The sequence below is a fragment of the Acanthaster planci genome, linkage group LG04, assembly GCF_054643075.1.
Source record: "Acanthaster planci isolate LZ-2023a linkage group LG04, COTS_SCS, whole genome shotgun sequence".
Classification (NCBI taxonomy): domain Eukaryota; kingdom Metazoa; phylum Echinodermata; class Asteroidea; order Valvatida; family Acanthasteridae; genus Acanthaster; species Acanthaster planci.
The window spans coordinates 14,225,292-14,244,118 of NC_141780.1; the positions used below are offsets into that span (position 1 = coordinate 14,225,292).

At 41.4% G+C, this 18,827-nt stretch overlaps 1 protein-coding gene across 1 annotated transcript; it reads right to left on the bottom strand.

Annotated features, from left to right (window-relative positions):
• Nucleotides 1–2,820: 2,820 nt before the first annotated feature.
• On the bottom strand, nucleotides 2,821–18,827 carry LOC110974073 (synaptophysin-like). The gene is made up of 6 exons (XM_087135917.1): nucleotides 18,646–18,827; nucleotides 13,277–13,339; nucleotides 12,733–12,848; nucleotides 11,755–11,947; nucleotides 9,975–10,172; nucleotides 2,821–8,529 (listed from the first exon to the last, which is right to left on the bottom strand). Exons 1-6 carry the CDS (start codon nucleotides 18,691–18,693, stop codon nucleotides 8,395–8,397), a joined length of 753 nt encoding a protein of 250 aa, XP_086992043.1. The 5' UTR covers nucleotides 18,694–18,827; the 3' UTR covers nucleotides 2,821–8,394.

Genomic DNA, 18,827 nt, shown 5'->3' on the forward strand with positions numbered 1-18,827 from the left:
ATTATTCTGGATGCTGTTCGGAAATTTTGAGATGACTATTATAAACTCTCTTTATTATAAGTCTTCATTTAATACAGCCTACTTTAGAGGTGTTATCTTGCACACACAAAAATGAACCAATAAGATCATTCGATGATAGCTATCAACGTTCTGTGACGTCACCAAGCCGAAAGTTATATTGCCCAAGTTCCTAATATTTTTCACGGCGATGCTAATTAGTTTAGAACCGAAGTTTAGTTTGACATGACTTTTGTACTCTGTTTTTCTTTTTGGACCATATCACCTCCTTGCACGTAATTAGAGTATCTTTGAATATTGAAGACATGATGCTTCATAAACAGACATAAAGACTGTCTGTATAAGCCTTTTTCAAAGGTCAAAGACAGTAAGTTTTGTACCACGTGACGTCGCTCTATAGCCCCTCTCCAGACTGCTTTAAACAAGCGTTTCAAGCAGTCCATTTCCAACAGCCAGATCAGGGCGCGCGGCGGCACAGGGATAGTCACTTGTCTGTTGGATTTGCCGAAATATTTATTCTTGCAGGCCTTTCTATAGCGAACGGTACAATTTATAAAATTTGCTTCATTATGATGTTCTCCAAACAAAATGGCAAAAAATTACTTAAACCAACAAGGCAAATCAAATGAATGTTAAATTCCAAAACTTTGGTCAACACAGCTCATCAGTACATCAAAAGCCCAAGACTCAGCTTCCGTGGCCAATCTACCGAACAATACCGAACACTAAACCCTCTCAACGCTCACTCATATCATAGCTATCAATCAGTTTCAAAGACGGAGGTGAATCACATACCTTATGCGTTACAACCCCTCACACGAAAGCCATGTCAACCGTAATCCTCAGGGTCTCCCAACATAATACCCAGTGTCACACGAGTGAACTATTTGCAGACAAACAAAATGAAACTAGCGCAGACTGAGAAATTCCCTCAAAACACCTCCAAAGCAGAACTCCCAGCGACAAACTATCAAATTTCTTGCTAGCTGGGTATAACAAAGGAACCAGTCCATTCCAGAGATGGTGGTCGCTATGCAAATCTTGCCCCGAATCACGAGGTATAGCAACAGTGTCTTTAGTTTGGGGAATTCAAATTGTTACGTTTCTATGCAATCAGATAACATAGTGTACCAGATTTTATTCAAATTTAACTCGCAAATATACCCAGCAAGAAATGAGACCGAGGGGTACCCCCCAACATGTCCAATCCCTATACACATTCAAGACTATTTTTACTCAACACACACCCCCCCAAGATGTCTGAAAGGAATTCCCCAGATTCCTGCGAGACAATGACCAACACAAAGCACGGGGGGTTCTCTCCATCTCATACCTTGCTGCAGATACTCGCAAGTGGCTAAATTTCAAGGCAGTGGTGCTCAGTGATCCGTAACGGTAAAATCACAAACAAGGCATCATTTTGTTCTCTACTTTGAGATGATACCAAGTGTTCGGCTAGAAGGTGTGTAGTTTTGCCACAGTGGCCACTTAAAGTTGGGCTTCCTTTTTTTAATACGCCGTGTATAGGCCCCTATGTATACACCTCCTCAGCTTCGAAGCGTCTCTGGGACTAACCACACAAGGCACTTCAGAACACAGTGGCTAATGGGATTAGAACTAATGAGTAGCTAGCTACCATCGATCGCTGCAAGGGCATATCTGCGTTTTGCGTTTGATTCCCAACCCCTTGGCCAGTCCATCAACATGTAACAGAAAATAATTACACTATTGGAACAACATTTTCAATGAGCAGAGTAGCGAATTCTGTGTGGGGGATAATCTCTTTCACACACCCTGCCTTATTCATTTTTATTTAACAAAAAAAAATATCATCATGATTTGAAGGTAGCTAACGTCAGAAGGTTGGAAGACCCCAAAATTCCATAAAGTATGACGGGTTCTTATTTTGCATGTATGGCTAAGGACAAAAAGCAAAGAGATTAAATGGCTTTACAAATGACGACAACTACATTTAGTAACACCCCCATCCCCACCCGCCGCGAACAAAAATGATGTCCCTGGCAAACTCGAGCTCTGCAAGTTATGCCTGTTATTATAAAAATAGCTCGCATAAACGAACGCTACACTCACTAAACTTGTGTAAGTCTAATTTCTATCACGAAATGCATACTGCCCTCGTGTGGCATAATTGTTCGGATCTTTTTAGGTGAAATATAGTCAGTGCGAATAGCCACCGGCAAATAGTCAGTACACCTGTAGTTTTCCTAACTGGAGAGTATGCTTAGATAAACAGGGTACAGAACCCCATTATGTCAAGAAAACTGTCATATTTTGGACATTTTTGGTCACTTTTCCTCAATATCCTCGCCGTAGGGCCCCATAGGGCTTTATTATAGAACTATAAAACACAACATAGTTTTACAAAACACAATTTTCACTTTTTCCCAATTTCTGAAAAGGGGAAAAATAGCCGGGGGAGGGGCAAGCACCAGATTTTATGCTATCACGCGGGGGGGTCGGTTCTCAAGCTGACCCCTAAATACACAAAAGTAAGCCCCTCCCATTTTCGTAAGTCGTTCATAATCTGATCATTTGAGAAATCAAAAAATTGTTAAAGCCTATCCTCCATTCCCCCCTTTTAGCAATCACCTTGTCTTCATTCAATAATCTTTTTCATTCATTCCAATTCTCAATAAATTCTGTCGCCAAGCGACTTCCATCGAACTCCTTTTCTGCATAATTACTGGCTTGTAATCTTGAGTCTCTGCAATGACCACTCATGCACATCCTTGTGAATGACCACTTTACACCATAACACCAAAGACGTTCTGCTGGTATGTCTTCGGTCTCTTTCTGCACCAAGAGCATTTTTATTGTGTTTACCATCAAAGTCACCACAAAAACTGTCCAAACCACAGAAGTGTCACTAGCCTTTGCTTTGAATTCTTAAAGTACACACAAGTCATTCAATAGAATCATTCTTTCGAGTCCACTACTGCAAATGTAATAGCATTGTCACTACTTTAATTAAAAGTAAATTTGTTCAAGTCACAACTCGAGCCACAGAAGCAAGACAAAAAATCAACACCATGAAGCATTTATACAAACTTTGACACACTAATTCCTACTGCTCAAACTTGTATTGCAAAGAGCATTTTGTTATACAAACAAAATCATATTAATAGGTGATTCAATAATCCCAAAGTGTAATACCCAGCCGCAAGTTTCAGTGAGCTTGTTCCCAGGCTGTGTAAAATAGTTTGTTCCTTTTTTCCTAAAACAGGAGGCAAGCAGTTTCCTAGGACAGGAAACGGAACTCTGGACTCTCTGCTGATACATTTGTGTCCCTTGAAACAAAAGGACCTGTGCACCATCGAACAGATTTTGAACTTGTCACAATACCTTGCAAATAACAAAAAAGGTAGAAAACTAAAAAAAAAACAGAAAATTGAAAAGGAAAAAGGCAGGGTTAAAGCAGATGTGAAGGGCTGGATTACCTAACAGGCACAGTATCTTTGGGCTTACGAAAAATTCTGGGACTTACAAAAATTTTAAGGCTTATTACTATAAACGCTCCACTGTATATGTGTGCCATCTGAATACCCACTCACACCAGTAACGACCAATACACAAACAGGAAATGATTTTCAACTTCTGGTCTTTCCCTGAGTTTTTGATTTGGGGGAATGATTCAATCTAGGTGTAGTATAAAAACACATCTCCTAATGAAGCTTATTATCAAGTTGAAATGTAAATGTGCTAATGCCTAGGGTGGAATAGTTGAGGCCGATGGCACATTAGTTCTTATTAAAAGCTTAATGGGGGAGGGTGGCGAGAGGGCACCCCCCCCAAAAATAAAAAACAATTCAGTGCTGGCACTGGGGCCTGTGTGACTTTTCTCACGAGGCAGCTTCACTCAGCACACCACAAAGCAATCAGAAATGTGATCCAATTCTTGCATTTCTTTCTCACTACAAAAAAATTCTTGACCCACCACAAACTATGAAGCACATGTACCAGGCCGTGCCTTGGGGTGAGATGCATGACTATTTTGCTGTAAATTTGACAGGAAATGTGACCATGCAAGAATGTGGTGATAACATTCACTGGAATAGAGCACATTGTGCCACAGACAATCACAAAAACATATTTTGTTTCCTTTGCATTGCAGAATCGTTTCATATTATAAACTAAGGCTGTTGTAGGATTCAGTATGTATCTAGCAATAAAAAAACATCAATTTTCTCTAGTGGAGATATTTTGTTTTAACCTGTCTTTCAGGGATTACTACTGGCAAGTATATCTACAAGACTGTAGTTCACTAAAACTTAGTACCATACAAAGACAACAGGGAGTTATTCCTCAATAAAAAATTTCAGGCCAAACTATTCATAAGTAGGCACACACCTTGGGCCTAATAAAATTAGTGAGCTACAAAAAAATTGAGGGCCTCTAAAAATACATTTATAACTCTCGAAATAGCACCGTCAAACAACACAAACAACAAACGTAAGAGACATGTTGATTAGTTGCAGTGTCTTCCTCTGAACTTCTACTTTTCAGAAAACTTCAAACTACATGTACAATGTAGGTCCCTTAAACTCTGTTCCTCTTGGCATTAAAGATTAAATGAAATCCAAGGCTCCAGCCCAAACTATAGGGTAGCTCAATGAAATTGGTAATGGTACCGGGATCAGAGTCGGGCCTAAAAGGAACTCATGCCTCAAGCCTGCAGAACACTTAATCCGACCCAGCAGGTGTGACAAGAAACTTCTATTTTACTCAGCCCTAATCATATGCACATAATCAGCATACATCTTAGACAAATGTCAGTGACCAAAACGATACTCTGAAATGGTGTCAGATAAAAGTCAGTGCTGCCCTGGATATGTCATGTTTACTGTGCACTGTACCCAGCAAGTACACACTGACCTTCTGACACATGCCACCTCCCTACCAGTAGCTATTCTGGGTGAGGTCATCTCCCGTTCAAGTGAAAACTCTGTGTGGTATACAGTACCAGGCAAAATGTCACATATACAATATCTACATTTAAAAAATATGCATCACGGAAGAATAGCAAATGTCTGGGGAAAAAAAAGCAATATTCAAGGCTTTACATGTAAAGTAGCTCTTGAAGGTTTGCATGGAGGAATACGATAAGGTAGAGGGTTTGTGGATACACCACGTGGAAAATATCTCTTTGAGTATGTGTGGTTACTCCACATTTCAGACAGTTAGTGCTCTGTCCGTCTTCAGAACAGACATGTATGTCATAAAGAACACAACAGCCACATGTACATTTGGAAGAAGAGCAATATGCCTATTCCAGGAAGATTCCCAGTGTTATTAATATGACAAATGCAAGCTGAGAGATTAACATTGTTTCTGTCATTCATCTAAATATGGGTCATTCAGTGAGGTTAGGGCACAATTTGTGACGGTGTCCTTGGTACATGGGTAACTTTTACCACCTGTCATGACCTGTAGAGCAGGTCATTTACTCTGTAAAAATAACACACACCTCTGTAAGACGCCTTGCAAGATGTATAACAATGGCAATTTGGAATCCACTTGCAGGGAAATAGCTGTTGATTTTTACGGAACCCATGTAACAATTGACACTGTCACAAATTGTGCCCCAACCTCATGGAATGACCCATGTACATATAATATGTTTCATAAGCATGCTTCAGCAACAACTCATTTCACAGACAATCACTCTACAGGTGCTGGTATACAGATTATTTTCCTTGATCAGCCGCAGGGGAACACACATGTACATGTATGTACATTTTGACCAGCAACAACTCAGGCACATGTTACGCAATGAATCCATGGTTTTGTTAAGAGAGTTTTTTGTTTTGCTAGGTAATATGGATCAGGCAGCTGCACACATAAAGCAAGCACAACATAAATGTTCCTATTACACCAAGGAAAACTTATAAGATAAATAAACCAATACAAATCCATTACTTCCTGGTATATTCTATTAAGCCAAGGTGTGAACATTATTAAATACATTTCGTGAAGGGATTGTTTCAGTCCAAATCACAGCAGGACTATTTTTCCTGAAAATACATTTTAAAAATACTGAAAATACATGTACATTTTGTTTCTGTTAAAATCCAACACTGGGCGGGTTCTATGATTAATAGTTGGAGCCATGGCACCCAAGTCTGTAGAACAGGCTTCAGGACTGTCTGGACTTGGGGTCTGTGGAATCTGGGAAACTACCCACAAGGCAACCTGCAGTATCAAGTTGATGACTGATGTGACTTAGTGTGGCATGTTTACCTACTGGTGGTGAGGGCTCAGCGACCCTTGACCACCAGATTGCAGGGATTAAGTTGTGACCTTGGCTCAGCTGGGGCAGATCACTTTTACCCCTCCTAGCCCCTCTCTACCCAGGCCTGTATAAGTGGGTACAGTTCTCAACCCAGGCCTGTATAAGTGGGTACAGTTCTCAACCCAGGCCTGTATAAGTGGGTACAGTTTTCAACCCAGGCCTGTATAAGTGGGTACAGTTCTCTACCCAGGCCTGTATAAGTGGGTACAGTTCTCAACCCAGGCCTGTATAAGTGGGTACAGTTCTCTACCCAGGCCTGTATAAGTGGGTACAGTTCTCTACCCAGGCCTGTATAAGTGGGTACAGTTCTCTACCCAGGCCTGTATAAGTGGGTACAGTTCTCTACCCAGGCCTGTATAAGTGGGTACAGTTCTCAACCCAGGCCTGTATAAGTGGGTACAGTTCTCTACCCAGGCCTGTATAAGTGGGTACAGTTCTCTACCCAGGCCTGTATAAGTGGGTACAGTTGCAGTTAAAAGTTTACAAATGTAGCCAACACAAACACGTACATGTAGGCCTATACAAGCAGTTCACTGGTCTTGTCTGCTGAACAAGACGATGATTGTTCCAGTGAAATGCTTTGAGACCACTATGTAAGTTACTACAGAAGTATGAAATTTTTGGCATGGCATTCCCAGATGGGGTTAGAGCCCAAGTGGTCCTCCCTAGAAAAAGCACACTCTTTAAACAAGTTCATAAAGCGAGACTGTCTAAAGAACTTCAGTAACCCAAAAATTGATTTCGTTTTGGGCGTGTAGCAAGGAATTTACATCTTTGTACACTTGAAAAAAAAAGGGCAAAACACGGTCGCATCTTTCCTTACACTCAGTTAAGATTCAGAAAACAAGATTCCCATCAAAATGAACACAATATGCACTGCACAAAACACAATAACAAATGCACCTTGTCTGTTCAATCCTTAATCTCAGTAGCGATCTCAGTACCAAAAAGCCATACATGTACATGGTCACTACATCACAGCAATATTTTCAAATAATCATAAGATATCACAGCCAAACGAGCCAACAATCACACAGCTACAAGCAACAACTATGCGTACGCAGTAAAAGCTCTGCCAACTTGTTGTACACAGGAGTAACTCCTAATATATTGACAAACACACATACATCAAGCATTATTTATCATATTGATCACATTATTTGCATATGTAAAAGCTGATAGATCGTACATGTACATGTACTTCATGCTTGTCTAAATATAGCATATCCCCCCCAAAAAAGGATAAATAACAGGTAACTTGTCTGGGTTACAGACATAATTTACTGCCGTCAACTGGATCAATGCCTGTGCTTGTTGGTAGCTGTATCAAACTCCCAAAGAAATGCGCACCTGTCATTTCCACCTACCCAAAAACACTTGGGTCTAAAAAGATTCCAAAGAGGGCTACATGTACCAGTATATAAAAAGGTTGATCAGTGACATGAATACCATTTTTTTGGTCAATTGCCTTCCCATAATGCACTACACAATTGGCTCCTCCTCTGGTCCCAGAAGTTTTAAAATATTCTCTTGATTGATTACCCTTCCCTTTTCGATTAAAGATACAATTAATCAAACAGAAGAGTTTCAGTCCATCAATTTCATTTAAAATTTTAGTCAACGACAACAAAGCAGCAAGCTGTCCGTACTAATGAAGTTTCACTAAGCGTCATCACCCAACTTACACCTTCCAACCACAATCTTTGAGCAAGTAGTCAGTCTCAAGGAATTTTCAGGCAGATCGTCTATTCAAGTCATAACTGAATCCAATATGATGGCGGTTTTTAAAGGCAATCTTCCTTTGTGTTCCTTCCGCTGTTTTTCTATACTTGAGAACGTTTGAGATTTTCAGACAAAGTGATGTTTGGCTATTCTTTTTCATCATCTGGAAGGAAATCTGTGTTTTCAAGTAATCTAACAGAAAAAAATGTACCCACATAAGATTAAACTAAATAATACCTCCAGGTCTGTTCTCACAAAGGCAAACAGAAGCGACAGCAGGAAATCGAGATCGGTATGGCAGAAAGCTCTCCAAGCTGGGCGTGTTGAGGTGTGTTCTCAGAGGTCTAGATATCATTGGGAGGAGGTTCCGCCTGGGTTTGTGGCTCTTGCTTCTTCTGCCGAGCCTGGAACCAGGTAGTCTCCTTGAAGACGAACCAACAATTGCCCAGCCACACCAGGAAGTTCAGAAAGCCAAAAAGCTGCCAAGGGACAAAAAGACATTTGGAGAGAATATTTTGTTAGCAGCTCCAATGGGAATCTGAGAGATACAAATTCAACCACTATTAAAACACAGACATACTTGTATGATTAGACAGGCTTTGGGGCCTATCGGTATAGACCTTTTTCCTGTGATGTCACAATCATGATGGACTGCAATGTGTTGTGGTGGTAATGAGTGCATAGTGTTGTGATGGTGATTTACTTATTCAAGATAAACTAGTCAAGCATGCAGCGTTCGCACGTGCGCTTGCACATGGTTGAAACTGCCTGTAGGAATGTATGCGATCACCGTGGACACAACAGTCCACACATAGTGGTATAGAGAACCGAAGTGTGACGTCACTGTGAACCAGAAAGTGCAGTGCAAACGAATGGAGTATGCGCGCGTGTTGGTTCACACGCCGGTTCTCGCGCTAATGCCTTTTACACACTAATTGTGCGCGTGACGCATTCACTTTGGTACTCTATTGTTCACATTTAGCGCAATCCAATGATGTGGGTAAAAAAGGTCTTTAGGGTTTGGAACAGCAAATCACTACATGTAGGTCGGGCTTCCAATCCTGCAATAGGGCATACATTGTGACCTTGGGCGAGTTGCTTTACTCTAACTTGCCTCTCTCCAGTCAGGAGAATAAATGGGCACCGGTGAAAAGCAGAAGTGAGTTTTCATGATTGATTTAATCTGGTAGAAAACTAGGCATACTGAGAGAAGGAGGATGGACAGTTGTTACTGGTTGCCAGATTGTGGGTTTTATTTTGAAGAATTACGGAGAAAGGAACTGGGAAAGGGGCCTAGCCTCTCTTTTACTGACGGATGAGGGAAAATTTATACAGCCCATAGCCCTCAAAAACAACACCTGTACATATGTAAATAAATTCAGTGACCATGGTAATGTACACTGTATTTACAGACATGTAGTTCATGTCAGTTGCTGCATTGCACAGCCTGTTGTGGAAGGAAATATCACTCCCCAGGCACACCCTGGAGTACTGAGACAGATGGGAATGTGGCAACGAATAGCATAGAAATACTATTCAAATGGCTCTCCTGAATCAGTGTTTGTGAGGTCTGGCTGTGTATCAAACACTGGCCGCATTGTCATGCCTTGTACATGTATCAGCCAAATATAATGCCATCAGCAAGTGCCTGAAAAGCAAACTGAATATGTGACCCTGTGACCTATGCAAACAATGTTGTGGCACACGATCTACTGAACTGCATGTATTAAGAATGATAGCTGCATCCCAATTTCTAAATATCATGATTCAATAGACTTATACATGTTGCCCAATTAATAAAAAACCCTTCAGAATGGCAGTCCTTAAGTGGCCTACACAAGCCCAGTTTGGCCACCTTTCTGAAGAAAAAATTTATTTAAACATGACCAGTGTCAGTTTCTGCTTGCAGGAGGGGGTTACTTACGATCGAGGCATTAAGGGAGGCATAGCTTGCAGGAGTGACCCCAATGCACTTAGTTCCTGGAGTGTTGCAAACATTCTTGTAGAAGTTGGTCTTGATGTTCTCAAAGGTTGTCCAGTATTTGACTGTGGAGACACCGGAGGCCCAAGCACAAGACGCCAGGAAGAAGAACAGTGCGAACGTCGCAGTGAGGACCAGATCCTAGAACAAAAACCAAATGAATCAGGCATGTGACTTGGACTTTGAGCCCCCCAAAAAACGAGGAAATGCCAATTGTCACAGGACTTTGTAAGGAGGTTTTCAATTTTCAATAGCATGAGTGTGAAGTAAAAAGTGAGGAAATCAGCAGATCCAAGGAAAAGTTACCTGATACAACAATGACAACCACGCTATGTTTTGCACAGAAACACAACTGGTCAAACCTGTACATGTGAGCTTGCGCCTTCGCCACTCACATCTTTTCATACCTTTCTGAAAACGGGGTACTCTTCCACTGGAAATGAACATGTACATCTTCAGGTCTAGTAGTGTTGTGGACATTTCAAGTTACGGAGGTATTTTTGTACTTAACAACATATTCTTTTGACGAGAAAAAGATGGCCTACGAAATAAAATGGTCTTTTGACTAAATTGACTTTGAGTTATAAAGATTTTATAGTTCATCCTTGTCTGCATAACTTTTGCTGCCCACTTGGAAAAAAGGGCAAGAGCTGCTGTAGGGCCCATGCAGGAAAATCATCCACCCTGCAAAATTTATCAATTTTCAAGGACTTAATATTCACTTTAATGGTGGCACTCGGTTGCACTCTGCCTAGATTTATTAGGATCGCACATGTAGTGGAGCCACTGACGTACTGCACATGCCGCACTGGTGCTTCAGCATGCAGCACGATGCCCTTCCAGGTTGGATCGTTAGCGCTGCACTGTGGCTTATACACCGGTGCAACTTACACACTGGTATATACGCTCATAAATTTAAAACTTAAGTTGCCGATTTTCGCGTGCTGCAGCTTATGCATCGGGTGGCTTCTTTTCCGAAAATAACGGTGGTTGAGTACATGTCCATCAATACATGAACGCAGCAATTTTACACCAGTCCCTGTTGTATTACACTTTGAAACTCTTTTTAATTTGGGTGTACCAAAGTGTTGGCCTGAGGGAGCAGTTGCATGGCAGATCAAAAACCAAATCGGGGGGGGGCCGTGGCAGGAGTAAAAAATAAGGAAAATGTGTTAATATAGCCTTCTATGGTCTTACTGGGGGGAAGGGCTAAAGGTAAGGGATTAATGAACACTTTCTGAAAAAAGTCTCATTGTGTCAAATAATTTATGTTGTTCCCCCCGCACCTACCGATGGTTGAATTTGTGCAGGGAAGTGAAACCGAGTCCAATTCCTTGCCCGAGTTTACCACTCCCATGAACTGTGAAAGATTTCGGTGGGAACCATCGGCAGAGGGCTACAGTGACTGCAAAGAGTTTTGAAGTGTGCATGCCTGTGGGCAAAAGTATTTAGCTGAGGTTCCGAGGGGTTGGAGGTGAAACTAGAAGGTACGGTATAACAAAGAACCAAGTGGGTTCCCTTTATGCGATGAAATGAGGCTCTTCTCAGCTCAGTGACTACATGTAACGCATTCGCCAAATATCACTGCAACAGAAAGTCTGCATCACTTTGGGGTCAGAGTATCAATTTATGAAATGTGATAATGATGTTAGAAGCTGGCAACAACTCAGTAAATTCTCTCTCTCAGTCCACAAAGAACCCATAACAAAAGTTTTGCACTCACAGCGGCAGGGATGAGGTCGAACCTGATGAACTTGACCTCAAAGATGACGTACCAGATGAGAGTGGCAATGCAGTACAGCATCGCCAAGACTCCGATGGCAACAAAGAAGGACGCTTTCCCTCCGGGGTAGGCGTTCACCTTCATACCGCCCGTTGCATTGGATGGTACACAGACTTCGTCATAGTCTTTGAAACTGCAATTGGGGGGGGAAGAGATTTCTCTCAGCAACAACGGACACAAGGTCGACATGGAAAGCGTTCGGAACATTTTCACCAACGTGGTTTGCGCTTCTGTTGAAAACTGCCCATCCAGCATGTATAGCATCAAGCTTAATATGCATACGCACTTCCAAAGGATGGTACATGTATTAAACGTAATGCCCAGTTTTCATTTTACAACAGAGAGGTAGGGGAAATCCCCCCCTCCCAATCTCCGCTGCCTCGTACATTTTTTTTTTAAATGACACGATGTACCAGTAAATACATGTACCTTTATTAAGAGTAAACCTGTATAATTTCAATCCCATCCAACAGGGTTTTTGTTAAAATCATGTGTAATTTATGGCCCCACACTTGTTGGCCTACTAAACATGCTAAATTTTTTTTTTTTTACCTGTCTCAGAAAAATATGCATTTTGTGAGACCAGTACATGTATGTCTGACTTTCACAGAATCGTCAAAATGACTGAAGGATAAATAAGGTCACTTCCAAGCCAATTCAACCACCCCACCATGTGGCCTGACTCAAACTGATGCAGTTCCAAACAAGGTTAAAAAGTGTGGCTGGAACAAGGGGGCACTAGTATTTGAGTTTCAATTTTGGTCCTGGTTCTATGTTTAGGCCCATAGGTCAAACCCCTAAATATTTAGGAAAACACTGGACTCTTTGGTCAGCTCTATTAAAGAAAGAAGATACTGGGAATGTTATCTGGCATAAAGAAAACCATCTGCCGGAGAGAGAAGCAAAATGGACACTTACTTGAACGGATAACCAAACTCATACTTTTTTTCAAATTCGTAATTGAGGCAAGTGATATTGTACACCACCGAACTGCTATATCCAGCTGTAGTGGCGAACATGAGCACGGCTAAGAACTGTAGAACAGAAAGACACAAGGAGAGTGCACAGTTAACACACCTACACGTACATTAAGGAGAGTCCAAAAGGAAGGAAACCAAGATTTTCACTTTTAGGTGACTACATGTATTTCAGTCCTTCCAAAAGCATGCAAAAAAGCCCCAAAATTGAGCCTTGCTCATCAGCAAGACATATCGGTACAAAGTTCACAAGTTTTGCCCTCCCTATATTCTCCCTTCCCCCACATGGCTCCCTTCCCGCCCCCTCCTCCCGATAACCTGGTTCTGGATCCACCCCTGACTAGCCTTTTCACTGCGTAGCTACATATGTACTGCAGTGCCTCTACGGCTCATATTAATCTCTGCATTCAACTGCACATTCAGGCTATGTACAACTTTTGCCCTTGGCTGCATTCAGCAGAGAGAAAACAGAGAAAAACACTCACGAACTCAATGATTCTCAAGAATCCCCTGGGTTCCAGCAACACCCTGAACCGGAAGAGTGACTCCTGTGTGTGAAAGAGAACCACAGAGAAAAGCATTTGTGAATAGTTGGGTGCCAAAAGGGGTAAAAACACACAATGCTTCACACAGGTCTCCTTCCAGTGTATGTCCTAAATCTAGTGCCTGGAACGTGTACGATTCCAACCAGTGTTCTCCAACCCACAGATGAAGCAAGGCGGCCCACCACATTTTGTTCGCCTTCCATCATGCTTAGAAAGTAGCCACCAAGCTTTAAAGCCATCTAGTTGAAAATCTTTGGTGCTACATTTACATTCTGGAATATTTGAACTTACACCCAAACAGCTACATGTATAATTGCTCTGAATTTCAATGATGGCAAAGATGTCAAGAAATGCACTAATTAGATTTCTACCACCTCTTTAAGTGAGCCATAACCTACATAAAATTCCACTCTTCCCCCTCCCCGTTGCAGCATTTTCATCAGTCCCCAGGAAGATTAAAACTTACATGTACATGTACAACTTAGAGAACACTGAGTACCCTAGAGGTTGAGCCTGGAGGCTACACATTCATGTAAGTTTCTCAACAGTGCAATTCCCCAGAAAACATGTCGGGCTTTACACTGACATGCCCACATTGTTCAGCCATTCAGGCCAGTTCATACTGTCCATGCCAGGGGCAAAAGCAAACATGACCACACTTTTGTGAAGTCAGATCAAATATTCCTGATCAAATATTCCCATGAATTTGCAAAAGGTGAACATGTACTCATGTACTATGTATCAACTTATGCAAAATTTGCTCCGAATGACATCAAATTTAATGCTCTTTCTCATTTGTCTCATGTAAAAAAAAAAGCTTTGATGCATCATTCATACAAGCTCGGCCAACGGCTATTTCTTAACCACTCAATGATTTTTCCCGGTGTCATATATGTACATGTATATGAAAAAAGTACACACACAAGTTCCAGGAAAAATTCACTGACGTCGAAATCACAGCCACATGTGAAATAGTCTTCGAGCTTCCCCCAAACTCCCCTGTGCTGTGTGTGCAATGAGGCTTGGTACCCAGACACAAGTGTATTTTACAGTTTATTTATGTACGCATTTTCCCTTATGTGGAAAGGTGCCCTGCTAAATGCACAGCATGCTTAATACACACAGGTTGGTACATGTACTTAACAATGTAAACAATTATTGTAACCACATAGCTGTATACATGTACTTTTTACCACTTTTTACAAGCTTTCGTGAAGAGGGAAAAAATCAAATCAAAGGCACATTTGCTGACTGCTATTCTTGGCCACAAAAAAATGGACAGTTTCATTTTAAGAAAAAGTACATGTACCTGTCCATCAGGCAATTTGTCCTTAATTTTCACTTGCCCAAACTGAAAGAAAAAATTTGTCCTAGGCAATTGGAAAACCGCGAATGTCGAGGCCTGTCATGGACATTGTTTTTCCTCCTGCCACTACTCTCTGGTCGTCTACTGCACATGAACAGCCTTACATTGTGAGTTAAAATGGGTCCTCAGTGTACATGTACCACAGAGAAATCATCATTTTATTTTGTACTCTTTTAGAGGGAGGGAGGGAAGCCAGGAAAGAGTCAAGAGGAAAGATCCAATATATGTACATTTCCATGTGCCGGTACATGTAATACTTTCAGTACAATCCAAATAATCTGATTAACTGTGACATTTAGCCGTACATGTATCCAGCATGATAGCATGCTTGTGTGAGATAACCTCGAAGTTGCACAAAAAGAGCAAACCAGTTGGCTCTAGAAAGCGTACCATAACACAGCAGAGCTCATGGCAAGGTACAGGGCATGTGTACTATTCTCTTTCACATCGTAATCCACCTTTCCAACCTTTACTGGCTGAACAGCTATATAGTGTGTCAGACCGAGTCAACTGAGGTACATGTGGCATCTGATATACGCAACACAATGCCGTCTGTGAATTGTAAAAATGAGTTTCTCAATGTGTACCGAATGAGAGTATAACATGGGCTAGTCTACTTTAATCTGCAGTTACCTGCAGCATGGCAGCCCAGTGGGACGACCAGGACGAAAAGCTACATGAAGCACAAGGCCAGAGGTAATCACTACCAATAACGGAATGGCAAAAACTTTTGGAACCAATATTGGATGACGCAAAGGTTTCAGGTAGTAAAACAGAAGAAAAAAAAATCAAATACATGTAAAGTACATGTACATACATGATTTATTTTAGTTTGGTGTAAGGTACTTTGCCTGTTCAAGTCCAATATACACATACAATATTTTTACACCAGACATTTTTCTCTCATTAGTGCAGCAGTAATTATTGCACAAGGCAGTGAGAATGGCCAGAAAATTAAAGTTCACTTCCACAAGATGGATGCAGCTTGGTTTTGGTGCAGTACATGTAAACTACAATTCTTGTACTTGAGTGCATTTTCATACAGAGAGATTTCAGTTTCACATACAAGTAGGCTTTCCCTGAATATATTATGCTGAACACGATTCAGTGTTATCATTGATCTTCTGGACTGTTTTGGCATGTACATTTATGCAGTTTCACTGAACCAACTCTTGTTTTAATTAAGATTTTCTGCCTAGTCTATGCTACCGGTACAATATACAGGGGCAATGTCCAAATTTGAAGAAAAGGAAGAAGGGCCTCCACTTCCTTAGTTTATACAGGCCTGACAGGTACATGTAGATATAAGTCTTGACCTGCTACAATGTAGATCTGCAGCCAGTTTAATGAAAGCTTACAGGTACAAGAGTTCATGTCTCACTTTCCCTTGCAGTGATTTAATAGCCATCAGAAAGTAATCACGTGCGCCAAAAAGTCCAGTTCACATGTACGAGGGAAATCATTAAAGCATTTACTTAGAAAATGCTCAGGATTTTTCAGAGCGGTCTCACAGGATTTACAATGTATGCACAGGGTGTCAAATGATGCCCCAATATATGAATCTCATTCCAGGAATGCATACACGCAGTGGTGTTACTTCACTTATGCCACATTTTATTGTAGTTCTTTAATACATTAGGACATACATGTACCATACTTCACAACAGTCACGCACTGCCCAAGTCCACAATCTCAGCAACAAATTAGGGCGTAACTTACGCAGTCATTTTAGGTGGTTTAAGTGGTTCTGAAAAAAATTGGTTAAATGACAGTTATAAAATACTGACTGCCTGTACATGTATGTAATCATATTCATTGTAAGGTTCATCACTGCTCAACAAGGTACAAGGTGAAGCATATTCCAAAAATTGCAATACATGAACCAGTAGGCCCCTGCTTTTCAAAGTATTTCTGGACTCGTAAGCAACGTCACCATGCCCACTGCCTCCATTTCTACCATGTCTACTAGGGGAACGGTGGTTTTTAAGGTTAACCAGACCCCTTACTTGTTGGTGGAGCATTTTGCTTACAGACCAGATGGGAAAATCAATTTAGTAAACCTTGGCACATTGTCAAACTTTTCTAAAATCAAATAAAAAATATCCAAACCACTTGCCCCACCTCAAGACTACCGGTACCTTCACGTTGATCTTACTGTTTTCCTCTATCACCAATTACTCCTTGCAACCCAGGGATTGACGTTTTTGGTGTCAAACCAGCCCTCAAATGTAGGTGCCACAGTTTGATTTTTGTCCCTTTTGCACTCCATCCTTTCTACGTGTATTGCAACCAGAATGCCAGCAAGGGCTTTGTTAGGGGGTGTGCATCTTGAGCACTCGTCAAATTTCAAACTGTTACTTATTCAACCTTGAATATCAAACGGTTACTCAATATTGACTGTCTAATGAAGAAAAGGTCTAAGTACATGTAACTGACTTCACAGTGCTACATTGTACTGTAGCTCTGATTTATTTTTTCAGGAAGTAGTCAGTCGCATGGTTTTGAAAATAGCATCGGTTTTGTTGGGTACTGTATTGGAGGGAAGATCTGATTGCGAAAGTGGAGACTGGAGTTTTTGCTGCACAGAAATGTACCTCGATCTGACCATCAAGGAATTCTGTTTTCTTTCCTCTTTGATTAACTGGGCTGCATTCAAAAACTGCGTTACGAACCATTAAAAAATCATGAAAACCAGCAGGCTTGCCCAATGACAGTAGTCATGACAGTGTCAGGTCTTACCATAAAGACCACAGTCAGGCCTAGTCCGAGTAAATTGGACCCTACAAATCGCCTTTTTCAACATTTGGATGTGGTCGGGATATAGACTACTTAGGAGGGTCCAAGTTAGACCCGTAAACGGGGCCCAACGAATACTCCTCCGTCGTATACTGAACCTTGTCCCGATTCATAGGGATTTCTTTCGAAAAGTTTTATCCGGGATATCCGGGGCATAACTAAACATCCCCTTGATTTTATGAGCTGAAATTGCACCAGTACGTTCACTTCATACAGGGTAAACTTTCCGCTAGGTGGCTAATTGCAGACAACTTGCCGTTTTCTTGTTTGGAGGAAAAAATGTTGCCTTTTTTTGCCATTTTCCACTCCGGACGAATTTTGTCCCACTTGGACAAAACTGACAGCTGTTTCATCACTCTCGTGTTACGTCACAGAGAGCAATCCATGCTACCAATGATTTGCTGCAAGCAGTGTGTGACTGGACAGGGAACCAGCCAAGGGCATTGCACATTAGCTGCGACACAAAGCAGCTGTGATTTTCCACGGGCACTTAGGTCGACAGGTTCTCTAGCAGATCTGAACGAAATTCTTAGGTGCTGAAGTCTGAAGTCTACCATTACTTAACCATACAAAGCAGTCTGTGTATTAATATACAAGTCAGGCCAAAATTCGTCAAGAGTAGGAAAACGGCAAAAAAGGCAACATTTTTTCCTCCGAATGAGAAAACAGCAAGTTTTCTGCAATTAGCCACCAAGCGGAAAGTTTACCCTGTGAGTGTAAGTAGTGAACATACTGGTGCAATTTTGGCTCATAAAATCAAGCGGATGTTTAGTTATGTCGCCGGATATCCCGGAGAAAACTTTTCGAAAGAAATCCCTATGAATCAGGACAGGGTCCAGTATACGACGGAGGAGTCCAGCCCTGTTTACGGGTCTAGGTCCAAGTGGCAAGTACCTTCCACAGGCTTTTGCTTCCATTAAATAATTTCACTCAAAATAACTCGTAGATGGAAAACCTATGGAAGGTACTACTTATCACCCGAGCACGTCCAAATGTTTAAAAAGGCGATTTATCATGTTTGTAGGGTTCAAGTTCAGTTAGGCCTACCGGTAGGCCAGTACTCGGACCAGACAGAGGACTAGCCTGACTAGGGTCTAAGCCAGGCCAGGCAATGCAAGTTAAGCAAGCAAATCTGCTGAAATTTCACCTGAGTTTTGCGCGCTTGGTTAGGCTCCACCTGCTTTCCTTCGTCCATGGTTCAAGCAATTTGGCTTCCACTTTGCAATTCGAAGGCAGTGTAACTTAGTTTTTGCTTTAAAGCAGATTACAGCATACCGGTACGGCGGTAGCAAACGAGTCACCTGAATTTATCTAATGCCTAAAAATAGT